Source organism: Archocentrus centrarchus, chromosome 13 (genome assembly GCF_007364275.1).
Source record: "Archocentrus centrarchus isolate MPI-CPG fArcCen1 chromosome 13, fArcCen1, whole genome shotgun sequence".
Lineage (NCBI taxonomy): Eukaryota > Metazoa > Chordata > Actinopteri > Cichliformes > Cichlidae > Archocentrus > Archocentrus centrarchus.
This window is the reverse complement of record NC_044358.1, coordinates 1289868-1304574: the sequence shown is the minus strand read 5'-3', so window position 1 is coordinate 1304574 and position 14707 is coordinate 1289868. Positions and strand designations below refer to the sequence as shown.

Sequence of the window (14707 nt, the reverse complement as noted above, 5' to 3'; positions counted from 1 at the left end):
TCAGATAAAATTCCCTGAAAACCCCCTCATGTCTGATCATTTCTTAGTAATATTTACATTAATGGATTACACAGCAGTGAGGAATAAGTTTGATTACAGTAGAAGTCTTTCTGTAAGTGCTGTAACTAAGTTTAAGGATCTAATTCCTTCCTTTATTATGCTCTTCAGTGCCATGTGCCAACACAGTGCAGAGCAGCTACCTAAACTCTGCTCCCAGTGAGGTCGATTATCTCGTCAATAGTTTTACATCCTCACTGTGTACGACTTTGGATACTGTGGCTCCTCTGAAAAGGAAAGCTTCAAATCAGAAGTGCCTGACTCCGTGGTATAATTCACAAACGCACAGCTTAAAGCAGATAACCCGTAAGCTGGAGAGGGAATGGCGTCTCACTAAATTAGAAGATGCTCATTTAGCCTGGAAAAAGAGTTTGTTGCTCTCTGTAAAGCTAGGACATCTTACTACTCATCATTAATTGAAGAAAATAAGAACAACCCCAGGTTTCTTTTCAGCACTGTAGACAGGCTGACAAAGAGTAGAGCCAAGTATTCCTTTCATTTTAACTAGTAGTGGCTTCATGGTTTTCTTTGACTGCCCCTACCTGAGGCCAGAGGTTTCTTCCTGTTAAAAGGGAGTTTTTCCTTCCTACTGTTGCCAAGTGCTGCTCATATGGGTTTTTTTTTTAACAGTTGGATTTTCTCTGTAATTATTGTAGGGTCTATACCTTACAATATAACATGCCTTGAAGTGACTGTTGTGACTTGGTACTATATAAATAAAATTGAATTGAATTTAATAAATTGCAGTGCACACTAACAATGTAATAATGCTTGGTTTGAAATTCAAATTCAAATGGTACAGTAGCTATTATAGACTGATATACCATGGTATGAAGGAAGCTACCCATCTGCAGCACACACTCCAGAGTCTCCATCATTTGCTCTTGGCGGAGCGTGTGGAGTTTGCTATGGCTGAGAGATTTGTTGCTTTCCACCTCACACATGGTGGCCTTTAGAGCAATCGAAGCACACTGTAGGACACTCATTCCTGAGGAAACACAGAGGGGAGAAGGATAATGGACTTGGACATACTCTTAAACCTAATGGGAAACAGTAACCGACAAAAGCATGAAGTATGGCTTAAACATTTCTGGTAAACAATGAGAAACTATTCCAGACAGACTGTAGACAGTGGGCACAGATTATTACTTTGACGCTGAATTTGTTTTTATTCACTGTGATCAAATTAATTGTTTGTCCTATTATTTTGAGTTTTACACACTCCCCCTTCCCTTTCCGCGTCTTTACTCCATTTTATAGTCATTTATGTCCATTCTAGTTTCTCTCTGACTCAAGGTCAAAACTAAGGAAAGAATTCTTTCCTTAGTTTTGACCTTGAGTCAGAGAGAAAGTGTTACCAGTTGATGACAAATCATTAGTCAACTGTTGTGCAACAACAGGTATCATTTAGCTTCTTTGAGTAATCTGCTACAATGTAAATGGGAAACCTATCAAACAACATACTGCAAGTCCAGTAGAAGAGGCCACTATTTCTGGATTTGAAGTATTGCCACATCTGTGTCTTAGGTTTTTTTTTTCTTTTTTTTTTTTTTTACAGCACATCAGAGGAAGCCATTCATTTTGGGTAATATCTGAATGACTATCCCACTGAGAGCTGAAAGGGCTACTGTGTAAAGGATGGGCATTAGTTGGTGGGCTGGCCGGTACGCTAACTTAGAAGATATCTGCAACAACAAAGATATATTTGGCGTTATGTCAAAGCTTTAAATTCTCACTCTTTTACTTATGTTGACTTTTTACCATGTTATTTTTCAAAGTTTAAAAACTAATAACCTTACATAACACATGTTAAAACCTGACCTGTTAGACCTTTTTATATTGCAATGCTTGGATTGTGTTCTGTTTTTTATTTATTTTTTCCATGTTAATGTCATGGTATGGATTTATTTAACCATTTTATGCAGTTTCATTAAGGTTTTGAAAATGAGGTGCATAAATAAAATGATCTGAAAGCTTTAAAGATTTAAAGCCGTACTTACCAGAGTTATCGGTAGCTTCGACATCAACATATACACCATCCATCATTGCATGTTTTAAAACCTATTAATAAACAAATATACATACTGGTTAAATATAGAATATAGATAAGCAAAAAAGTAGAATGTACACTATATGGATAAAAGTACTGAGCCACCAACACATTACACACACAGCAGGTGCTTGGCCTTGGAGCCATGAAGCTCCCAGCACACAGTTTTAGGGCTGATGTTGGCAGAGAAGATTTGGAACTCTGCAGTCAGCAGAGCACTGGAGACTTTTATGCACTATGCAACACAACATTCACTTTACAGTTATGTAAACAATGTCAGCAGGGAGAAAGAGAAGAGCCGATGTATTGACACATTTCACCAGAATGAAAAATACAGAAAATAATAAATTAAGAAAAAATAAAACATGAAAAATGCTTGATGATCATTTTTAACCATTTCTGTTAAAGATTTGCATAGTGAACTACACAACCTTAATTCCTCATCACAGCTATTCTATCAGCTGTGACTTTGACAGATAGCTGTCTTTACTGATTGAGGTAGTACCTTTTCAAAACACAATTATCATTTCCACTTCATTTTCACATATAAGTTTTTGGTGGGGGAAATAAAAAAAAACACAGATTCAGAGTGTCTGCAGGGCTTTTTTGTTTTGTTTTTTTAACAGGGTGACATCTATACAAATTTGAAAATTGTAATACCCATGACCATGTTGTAGAAATCTGTGTTTCCTGTTAATTCTTACCATTTATGCAAAAATCTGAAATTGTGATACAGAAACTAAAAGAATTGAAAAATATTTCTTGATTTTAAATTACAATCCAGATGATTTTTCTTTGATGTTGGCAAACAACATATGGTAGTTAACAGCTTAGGACCCAGAAGACATTCAGTAAAATGCAGTGCTTAACAAATTTATTGGACCACCACCTAGTAGAAGGTTTATTATGCCACAGCTGTCCTAAATAAACAGTATTGGTAATTACCAAATTGTTTTTTTTAATGTTTCTGTAGCAGTTAATCCACCAGTATGTGCAAGCTCTTTAATTATTACCTCCGCCAAGGAGGTTATGTTTTCGGTCGCGTTGGTTTGTTTGTCTGTCTGTCTGTTTGTTTGTTTGTATGTCAGCAGGATTACTCCAAAAGTTATGAACGGATTTTGATGACATTTTGTGGAGTGGTTGGAAATGACAAGAGGAAGAAGTGATTAAATTCTGGTGGTGATCCGGAACACGATCTGGATCCAGGAATTTTTTGAAGGATTCTTCACTATTGCGGGATAGGGGGTTATTGTTGTCTGGGAAAGATGAAATATTATTTCACAGTATTTAGATAACATATTACAGCGTCAGTGACCCTATGGCCTTGGCGGAGGTTTGCGCTCTCTGAGTGCTTCTAGTTTAGATAATATTTTTAAAAGCTACAATTTAATTATTGTTGTTATCCATGCATTTGCTGATTTACTGTTTTACAAAAAGAACTGAAAAAGCTGTAATGTATTAATCCTTGAGTGCAATGCCAAATAACATTTATTTACTTGCATTGCTGAACAGAAAAATCTTGTTTTAGTGGTTGAATGTTATAGTTGATTAATTTCTGATGTTTCAGCAAAGTCGATTGTTTTTGAGAAATTTCTAAAATATGTTCGTTTGTTAAGCACAGTACATAAACCATTACATCTGAGAAGCAGATTTTGTATTATCGACTGAAAGAAACTGCCAAAAGAATTAGTTAATCAAAACAGAGTTGCAGATTTATATATAAATATATGAAAGGAATTATTCAAGCACCAGTCGGAAACAAGTGGTGAAGGAAAAAACTAACTGCACCAAATAATCTTTGTGTTGATCCTCATTGGGCAGGCTCAATTGGTTAGATTGACCCTAGTCCTTTTTTCTATACAGATCACTGAATTTTTCCTTTAGGCTGGACTAGTAATCAGCAGTCACTGTTTCTCTCGTCAGTATTGATTATATATGGCTTAACAGAGATATCCTCCCAAACACAGTGTAAACAGGAAAGAAAGGGTCCAACCTCTAGGACTCTGGTGTAGCCATTCTCAGCACTGAGATGGAGGCACGATTTTCCTGCGTTGTTCGTCTCATTGACATTGGCTCCCAAATAGATCAGATCGGCCACCATCAGGTGGTGGTTGTACTTTGATGCGTAGAGAAGAGGAGTCTGAACAGAGAGAAAAAAGAAATCAAAAACACCCCATGAAGCTATGAATTATTAAGTGATGACAGAACAAGCTTATATCCAAGTGGAATGCATATAAAGAGGTCTACAAATTTATAACCCCAATTCCAATGATGTTAGGATGTTGTGTAAAACATAAATTCTTTTCAACCTATATTCAATTCAATACACTACAAAGACAAGATATTTAATGTTCAAATGGATAAACTTTATTGTTTTTTTTTTTTTTTTTGGAAATATATCCTAATTTTGAATTTGAGGCCTGCAACACCTTCCAAAAGAGTTGGGACAGGGGCAACAAAAGACTGGGAAAGTTGAGGAATGCTCAAAAAACACCTGTTTGGAACATTCCACAGGTTAATTAGAAACAGGTGAATATCATGACTGGGTGTAAAGCAGTGTTAATTTTGACGGCAAAATTTGATTTAGTTTTAGTCATAGTCTTTTGACGAAAATGTAATTTAGTTTTAGTCATAATTTAGTCATCTGAATAGTTTTAGTTTAGTTTTAGTCGACGAAATTATACTAAGAATATAGTCGACTAAAATATAAAGGGTGTAAAATGTAAATGCTGTTTCTTCAGTTCCCTTTAATTAGTCATTATACACACATACAAAATTAAACATTTATCAAAATTTATGTAATACTATTAATAATATTAACATTAGCGTTTTACCTGCTTCCCACACACCTGATCATTAACACCACCTTACTGAGATAATACGAGCGTTTTACAGCAGGACACGCTCTGAAAGGTACAGGGCAGTGTTCAGGACTAAGATTAGGAAAGGTGAATCCACCGCGGTGTGGAGATTTTCTCTAAACACAAACGCTAAACTGGGAAAAACACTTTACCCTGCATGACATTAAAATGATTACCTTTGCATGGAGATCTGGGTGACTGGTTTAAAGCTGTTTAAGATTTGTCGTTTTTTTTACCCGAGATAGTCGCCCCACATGGTTTACACATCGTTTTGTTTGTCACAACGTCAAAGGACAAACGTGTCCATACATCGGCTCTTCTCTTTCTCCCTGCTGACATTGTTTACATAACTTAGTTCTATCAGAAGTAAAGAAAACTCACAGGCTAGTTTGGTCTTCCTGGGTTTAGAGCATATTTGTGCAACTGTGCATTTGATTGGATGTTTTCCTAACTTGTCCCACCCTATCACAAAATTAAATCAGTTCTGATTGGATGTCGTCACCGCCAAGCATTTTCGTCTCGTTTTCATTAGTTGCCGAAAGTGTCAATTAATTTCGTCATAGTTTTTATCCTTTTAGGTAGTTTTATTTTAGTTACCGTCTCGTTTTTGGCATGAAAAAAAGGGTCATTGACAAAAACTATGTCAAAAATATTTTGGCAATGAAATTAACACTGGTATAAAGGGAGCATCCCTGAAGGGTCAGTCGTTCACAAACAAGGATGGGGCAAGGTTCACCACTTCGTGAACAACTGCGTAAGCAAATCATCCAAAAGTTTAAGAACATTTCTCAATGTACAATTGCAAGGAATTTAGGGATTTCATCATCTACAGTCCATAATATCATCAAAAGATTCAGAGAATCTGGAGAAATCATTGCAAGTAAGCGGCAAGGTCAAAAAACAACAATGTAGGCCTGTGACCTTTGATCCCTCAGGTGGCACTGCATTAAAAATAGACATTTTGTAATGGATATTACCACATGGGCTAAGGAACACTTCAGAAAACCATTTGTTGCACCAGCTACAAGTGCAAGTTAAAGTTCTACCATCCAAAGCGAAAGCCATATATCAACAACACCCAGAAACACCACCCGCTTCTCTGGGCCCGAGCTCATCTGAGATAGACTGACGCAAAGTGAAGAAGTGTCCTGTGGTCTGATGAGTCCACATTTCAAATTGTTTTTGGAAATCATGGACGTTGTGTCCTCTGTGCCAAAGACTGTCCGGAGTGTTATCAATGCAAAGTTCAAAAGCTAGCATCTCTGATGGTATGGGGGTGTGTTAGTGTCCATGGCATGGGTAACTTGCACATCTGTGAAGGCACTATTAGTGCTGAAAGGTACATACAGGTTTTGGAGCAACATATGCAACATATGAGCAACGTCTTCTTCATGGACATCCCTGCTTATTTCAGCAAGACAATGCCAAACCACATTCTGCACATGTTACAACAGCGTGGCTTTTGTAGTAAAAGAAAGCGGGTACTAGACTGGCCTGTGTGACGGATTATGAAGCGCAAAATATGACAACGCAGACCCTGGCCTGTTGAGCACCTAAAATTGTACATCAAGCAAGAATGGGAAAGAATTCCACCTACAAAGCTTCAACAATTAGTGTCTTCAGTTCCCAAATACTTATTGAGTGTTGTTAAAAGGAAAGGTGATGTAACACAGTGGTAAACATGCCCCTGTCCCAACGTTTTTGGAACATGTCGCAGGCCTCAAATTCAAAATGAGTGAATATATGCGCAAAAAAAAAAAAAAAAAAAAAAAAAAAAAAGTTTCTGTTTGAACATTAAAGTTCTTTTCTTTGTAGTGTATTCAATTGGATATAGGTTGAAAATGATTGAAAATGATTTGCAAATCATCATTATATTTACGTTTTAAACAGCATCCTAACTTCATTGGAAATGGGGTTGTACTTTGCTTCTACCTCAAGATCAACAGTTTACATACATTTGCCATATTATTCATTATGAAGCTTTATCAACAGATAAGCAACAATATATTTTCTCTGGAGCTTGAAAAAAATGGGCAACCGGACTTCTTTTTGTTTCTTGAAGATGTTCACCTGAAACCACTGATTGTAATGACCTATGCCTTCTTTCCCACCTTGGCACTTGTGATTATGCACATGAACAACAGTGGGTCACAACCACCTCCAGGGGAGTACGCCCACTGGGGTTTAAATACTCGGGTCTCTCCACCTTTTGGTTTGAGAACTGATGAAGCCTTTCAGATGAGCGGTGAAACAGAAGTCCAGTCACCCTTTTTTCAAACTCCAGAGACTACTGTGACCTGGATGACTGAGAACAATATAAACTTTTTTTTTTAAACTTTTGCAACTACCTATTAATTGCATACTGATGGGTACAATTTAATGTTGCTCTTAACTCATATAGTGCTATTCACATGCAATAATGCTAATTGTAGGGTGGCACAGACAGAACAGTGAAGCTGCACATGCACAACTGAGAGTCACAGGGAGGTTTGAGGGACTTAATTAATTCCCCACTTCCAGCATGAAGAAAACCCACATGAAAGCAAAAGTTTTCACGAACCCTTGCTCACGTACAGCAATGAATGAAAAAAAGTCTACCTGAATGAATACCAATTGAACAAATTAAATACTATTAAGTCATTTGTGACGTTCTTATATATATATATATATATATATATATATATATATATATATATATATATATATATATATATATATATATATATATATATATATATATATTTATTTATTTTTTTTCTCCATGCTGTTTATTTGTAAATGGTTAACAGGGAAAGTAGACCACTAGGATACATTAGCTAATACAACCTGATTAATCCAGAAGTTTTAAGATCTGTAACAGTAGACAAACTATACAATATCAACACCCATAACATGGTTGATGGCAGTTTCTCCTGTCTCTTCTTTAGTTTTTTTTTTTTTGTTACATTCATCAGCTGTTATAAATCCCAACACTGATAGATAGACAAAAAGCAAAATCGGCCTACTGATTGGTCAGGCTCTATTAGCTATTAACTTATTGGTTATAGAGTTTGTCTAAAAAAATAAGAAAAAGTGATACGACATGTTGCCATGCTTGTAAAACACTGGGAAGAAATGTGGTAAACAGCAACACACATGGTAATATTCATAAAAATAATAATTACTCTACCATTCCATCTGAGTCTTTCAGGTCCAGGCTGTTCACTGCAGCCATCCTTTTAGCAATGGCACAGCCCAGTGCCCTCTTTCCAACACAAGCTACTTTATGAAGAACTCTGGAAGAAGAAGCACACAAAAACAACTCAAGTATTTACTGAAACAAAGCTACAACAATGGATAAAGGTGGGTTATGAAAACTATATAGCATATGGCAAATGAGTAGCCATTGAGCTATGTCAGAAATATGAATTTCCCTCTGTGAAGTTATTCTTATGCATATATAATTGGAGATATGTCGTCCATGTAAACTGAAAGTACAGTATGACTTGTTTGCAAGGAGTCCTGCACATGTGAGTGAACAGCATTAGGTCTTCCTTGCAAAAGAATGTTATGACTTGTTTTGATAATATTAGAAAAGGACTAAAGCAGCGTCACAGTGAATGTAAATAGCACCAGAAGAAACAACATGGAATTTGCACCTGTGAGTTTCCTGCATGTCAAAATGACATTTAAAAAGGCTAATTCAATGCCATGGGTTAACAAATGTGACCAAACTAGTTCAAGAGTGGTTTTGCAAGTAACGCCTTCAGAACCACAAATCTGAGAGATGCGTTACAGATGACATGGATGACTTGGTTATGAAAAATTTGAAGAGGGAAAACAGACACCAAGGAAACAGATCACATAAATCATTACTAAACAGAAGTTGTCTGGCAGCTTGATAACTCTGCCAGAGACTGAAAGATTGCAGAGTTTGGAAAGGAGCATAGTTGTGCTAAGGTTTTCTGGGCATTGTTTGCACTTTTTAAGGTGCGATTACCAACTCAAAACAGCAAATCTGTCTAAAGTACATCTCTCAACAACTCCGGTTTTGCCGTTTGTCACTTGCCCTTTACTGTCTGAGTAAAAACTTGAAAAAGTGTGACACAAAGTTATGACTTAGAGCAATTGATATTTCAAAAGGTGCAAATTTCACTTTCAAAGAGAACGTCTCTGTTTCCAGTTTGTGTTACACTTTAAGCTCACTGCTGCTTGGCCAGTAGCTAGTGAACAAAGCAATAATAGGAAGGTTTTTGGTGTGGAACCATATAACCTTGTAATAATTGTCACACTAGCACAGTGTTTCTCAAAGTGTGGGTGCAGGGTCGTGACAGGTGGAGCGCAAACAACCTGGGAGAAAAGTCAGGTGGAACAAATGTTTTCATTGTGGAAAAGGAAATTCGCCGCAGTTCCACTAGCAGAGCCACTAACGAAATCCGCCACATCACTGTGTTTTGTGTACATAATACTCTCATACCACATCACTTTATCCCTCCCTATTTTTCTTTTAAGCAAATAATCACGTGTGATTTCTTGTCAATTTTATTCTGGGGTCTACTAGAATAGGTTTACTGGCTTTACTGTTTACACATTGCATTTTTATTTTATACTGTACGTTGCTGCAGTTTCATTTCACCCTCTGTCTGCTCATGTGTCTTTATTGCTCCCTTCTAAAAATTTAAGCTGGTTTTTGATCGTGGGCATACAATCAAAGTCAACAGTAAAATCTGAAGAATCAAACTCCCCTCTCTGGTGGCTATTATTTTTACACACACAGAGCGAAAATCTATCAATCTTACGTCCTGCCATGTTCATCAGCAGCCAGCAGTTCTGCATCGGAGACATCCCTCAGCTGGCCCTCCTCCTTCTGCAGCTGTGTCCAGAAAAAAGTTGAGCTATTCACGTTATAGCTGTGGTTTTCAGGATCAAACCACTCCTCCCGTCGTTCACAATCTTTTCTCAGAATTCCGAAGCGCAAGGGTGCACAGCTGGGAAACATGAAGCCAGGAGGGGCCTGGTGATAATCTGCTGCGCCTGGTGAGTGAGTCATGTAGGATGGGGGGCTGGGAATAATTTCATTGTACTTGTCGCTGTTGATTTCTGCACAGAGTGGAGATAACATGGCATATCAGGAACAGAAGTAACTCCTTGTCACCGAGTCTCTTTTTAAGGACCAGCTAAAAAAAATTAGAAAATTACCATCTGGAGACAGCTGAGGAGACACTGGTGAGTCAGTGGGGGACAGGGGTGGGGGAGAGAAGGGGTGGCTGTTGCCAGTCCTGAGATCCTCCTCCAGCACCTCAACGATGATTGACAGCTCCTCCAGGCTTTTTGAGGGCTGTTGTACCTGAAAGCCAAAGAGTATTGGAGTACTGCTCTTAAAAATGACATGTAAATTGTGGCATACCAAAATTTGTTGGTAACATAAAGCTTTGAAATCTTTTAGGTGGATGTGAGTTCTGTCATTTTTGAAAACTCACCTTGACAGTTTGACATCTTGAGCGAGATTTAGCACGTTTTAAGTCTCCTGAAGAACAAACAGTCAAATATGAATCACCATTTTTCTAATTCACTCAGCATCATGCATAACATGATCTACTTTCAGTTGGGCTCCGCTAACATTTTCATGGAAACGTAGCAATTACCTCCACGCTCTCCTTTGTGGAGGTAATTGCTACGTTAAATAAAGATTCTACTGACCTTTTGCTGTTTTGCCGTATTGCTTCTGCATTCACACATTAGGTTGATGAGAGAGATAAAAACAAAATGTGCATCAGTGGGAGATGTTCTCTGTGATTCTTCAGACACAAATCCACATACAATAAGCTATAATGTCATATTGACATGCAGTGCTACAACACCAAAAACATACCCCCCCCCCCCCCCCCCAAAAAAAAAAAAACTAGCTCAACTAAAAAGAAAGAATCATAAAACACAGTGTCTCAGAAACATAGGAGGAAATGTAGGAAAAAGTGAATCTCGATTTAAACACAAGATAAACATAATATGATTAGGAACTTAATAAGCAAAATCTTAAAAAAATAAAATATGAGGTATAAGGTGGTAAACATTTTCTGTCCTGCATCATAGATGGACTGTGTGGTCTCTTTTAAGGGTTTACTCACACTAGGTAAGCTGTACCATGACCAGCATGGCCAACCCTGAAAAAACTGTTTAACACAAGCGATTATGAGAACTGTGCCATGGCTACTTGAAGTGGGCCTGGGTTGGGTAAAGATGGACTTGGGCATGGTACATACAAACAGTATTCAGACCCCTTTAAATTTTTTTTCTGTCAAGATGGGGCGCTGAGAAATAATGAGAAATAAAATGAACTTTTTTGATTTTAGCAAATGGCTGCAATGAAACAAAGACTGAAAAATTTAAAGGGGTCTAAATACTTTCCGTACCCACTGTGTGTGTGGGTGTGTGTGTGTGTATATATATATATATATATATATATATATATATATATATATATATATATATATATATATATATATATATATATATATATATATATATATATATATATATATATATATATGGTAAATGGACTAGTTGTTATATAGTGCATTTGTAGTCTGTCTGAGCACTCAAAGCACTTATACAACATCCATGCCGCTTATCCTGTTCAGGGTCGCAGGGGGGCTGGAGCCTATCCCAGCCATGAAGGGCCTTAATATGATTTCAAAACACACATGCAGTCTGTGCAATCGGGCAAAATGGGTGTTGTGTTGTCTGGAGTTTTCAGTGGATTTTTAGTCGAGGCAGGTTTAAGATGCTCTCGGAATAATTTTGTGCTTGATGACAACAACCTTTAACATGTTACATGTACTGTGTTATTTTTGATATATTTCAGTTGGTGCAGCATTTGGTGAAACTTGTAAACCTCATTATGGCTTTTAGAAAAACACCAGATTTACTTTTCTGTACAGTGGAATGTGTTATTTCTATTGTGTTGTTGGGTCTTTCTGTAATACTGTTGCATTTTTACTTTTTGTATGTGTGTGTTGAACCTCCCACTGTATTCTTTTTTCAGAAAAGATAAAAAAAAAAGAAGACGCTACAAGAATTTACTTTAGTGAAGCTCCAATTGCTGATGTTGTTCTCTTTTCTTAGCTGCAAATATCTTCAACCCTGCTAAAACCCTGAAGCTTACAAAAACACACACACATACTTGAGTGATTTGTAAGCCCATGTGACTTTTGCTCATTTCCTCAGGCCCACTTTATTTAAACATTCACGATGATGAATATGTTTACCAATAAGTCAGCAAAAAAACAAAAGTACCTTCAAATCTTGAGGGCCCCAGCCTTGAGACAGACGGAAGTTTCTCAGCAGATCTTTCACTGGCATTCTGACGCGGACTCCGAGGTAGACCTTCTTGTTGCCATAAATGGAACATCTGCCACCTGGAGAAAAACAGCAGTAACATGTCTTATTACTAAGATAGTTCTCTACCTGCCATACTGACTGTTTTAGCAGTAAACACAGCTGACTGTTAATACGGTAAAACCCTCAAATCCACATTTAAATAACATTGTTCTGACTGCCAGAAATTTGAACCTATAACGAAATAGCTGAAGTAGAGTGAAAGAGCTTATTAAAGTAATCCTCCAAACAAAAGAGCTCACTGAGTGAACTCGTCATGTTCAGGACACCAGTTTGAAGTCATTTGAACTTTGTGAAATGATGTGTTATCCTGCTGGAGGGAGTCATTAGAAGATGGGTGCACTGTGGTCAGACACGGCCAGCAAAAATGCACAGGTTGGATGTGGTGTTTAAATGATGTTACTAAGGTCCCCAAATTGTGCCAAGAAAATATCCCCCCACACCATTACAGCACCAGCCTGAAGCATTTATAAAATGGCAGGATGGACCCATGGTTTCACATTGTTCATGTCACATTCTGAGCCTACTATCTGAATGTAGTGGAAATCAAGACTCAGCTGAGCACTTAACATTTTTCCAACCCCTTCTTCTATTGTCCACTTTTGGTGAGCTGAAGTGAACAGTTGCCTTAGTTTCTATTGTTCTTATATAAATATTAGAACAAAACAAATATACCAATAACAAAATTTTGTGTGTGTATATTTTTCGAGGTAGGGCTTAGCGCCTGGTGACTTGGCTCCATATTTTTGTTGTTGATCAAACAGAGTTGGTAAGATTAGGATGCCACTGTTTCTGTTTAGATAATTTTTCTTTGTTTCAGTCTGGTACCTTAAAAGAAACACCTTTAAGATACAAATAATTGTGTTATCCTGTCAGATTAAGACCGTCCATGATAACCTTACAAATGGGAAGGATTGACTGCATTTGCTGCCTGCCTTACTTCCACTTTAACAATATCACTTTATTATTAGACTTAGCTGCTAGCTACTGTCTTAATGATAAAAGACTGCTAATTTTAGCCACTGGATAAAGGCACCTTGGGTTGCACCCTTATTTTTACAGGGGTTGTATTTGCATATTTGATTTTCTAAAGACTTTATGCTGAATGAGCTTCCTAACACAACCCTCCCAATTATCTGGGCTTGCGACTGGCACAAGGAGTCCACAAACCTCAATATTTCACTGTTTTTTCAACAGCTTTCCTGACCCCTCACAATTCCTGCTAAAGTGTTGTTTAATATTGTGAATGTCAAGTGCATCATGATATACCTCGAGACCTATACTACAAAGCAGGATTTTGGCTTATTCAGGTATCTTCAGGGTTAATCTTGGCTTTTCTGTACTATGACAGTGGTTCACTTCTTAATGGGGTAAATTGCCATGGTAACTGATGGTGTTATTAGATTAAAAATCTGCAGGTATAAAATCCTGCTGACCAATCAGTTCCCCAGAAAATAGTGTCACCATTCCTGGAAGACCTCAGACCTTTGTCCCTCCAGAGGTCTGAGACATACCTCATACTGAGACAGTATGAGGTTCTAAATTTTTTTCAGTATCAAAAATCTTTGGTTTCTCAGATGAGCATCAGAATAAATTTTGATTCATAAACGCAAATTTATTCCCTTTTCTTCTTTTTTGCTACTTAGTAACATGCTCACAGTTTAAAATACTGTTGACAGAACTTGATAATGCAGACTTAAGTTAGCTCCACTTTTTTTCTTGGGTCAAAGTCGGCCCTAAAAGGTGACATATTGATGTAATGTCAAAGCTGCTGCAGGCAGGCAAGGTAGGGAGGACCCCAATGCAGGATGCGGATGCAAGGGCGTTACATGTGCTTCACTTTATTAGTATAACGCTTGAACCCAATAAGGCTGGACAGGAGCCAGCTAGTGATGTTACGTCTTGTACCAAAGCCCTGAGGCCTGTGCCAAACAAAAGGGGGCGTGTCCAAATGAACCCTGTGTCAAGGCTTGTATTGTTTTTGAGAAAATCACCTGACAAAAGCCAAATGAGGCCCCGTTTTCTAAAATCACGTGAATGCTTCATAATGTGATTCGAGTTGCTGAAAAAGACATGGGAAATAGAGGAAGTGTTCTGGGTGATCCAAGTCTGATCCACTGTTATAGCAGCATAATCAGAAGCCCCTGTACAAAGTAGAATTTTTGCACCTGCTTCTTCAGTTTTCTGCGAGAGTGTTTTCTAAGGCTGTGGAAGTTATACCAGAAAGACCCAACATTGTCAGTTTTTTTATATGTGAATAAAAATTAATAAAGCACATCCACCTCCACCCAAGCACTTCCTGTAACTGTTTATCCACAAACACACCACATACTGTCTCTATACAAAACTGTATACAGTGTTTTGA

The 14707-nt window shown here is 37.6% G+C and overlaps 1 protein-coding gene across 1 annotated transcript in view; it reads right to left on the bottom strand.

Moving 5' to 3' along the window:
• Positions 1 to 14707, bottom strand: part of LOC115790840 (NF-kappa-B inhibitor zeta) — a 29243-nt gene that overhangs the window by 5749 nt on the left and 8787 nt on the right. The window contains exons 3-11 of the mRNA XM_030744807.1: positions 12241 to 12362; positions 10648 to 10672; positions 10428 to 10474; positions 10147 to 10294; positions 9747 to 10047; positions 8138 to 8243; positions 4101 to 4247; positions 2058 to 2118; positions 882 to 1045 (exon numbers count right to left, since the gene is read on the bottom strand). Coding sequence (XP_030600667.1) covers positions 882 to 1045; positions 2058 to 2118; positions 4101 to 4247; positions 8138 to 8243; positions 9747 to 10047; positions 10147 to 10294; positions 10428 to 10474; positions 10648 to 10672; positions 12241 to 12362 — 1121 coding nt within the window. The remainder of the gene's footprint in view (positions 1 to 881; positions 1046 to 2057; positions 2119 to 4100; positions 4248 to 8137; positions 8244 to 9746; positions 10048 to 10146; positions 10295 to 10427; positions 10475 to 10647; positions 10673 to 12240; positions 12363 to 14707) is intronic.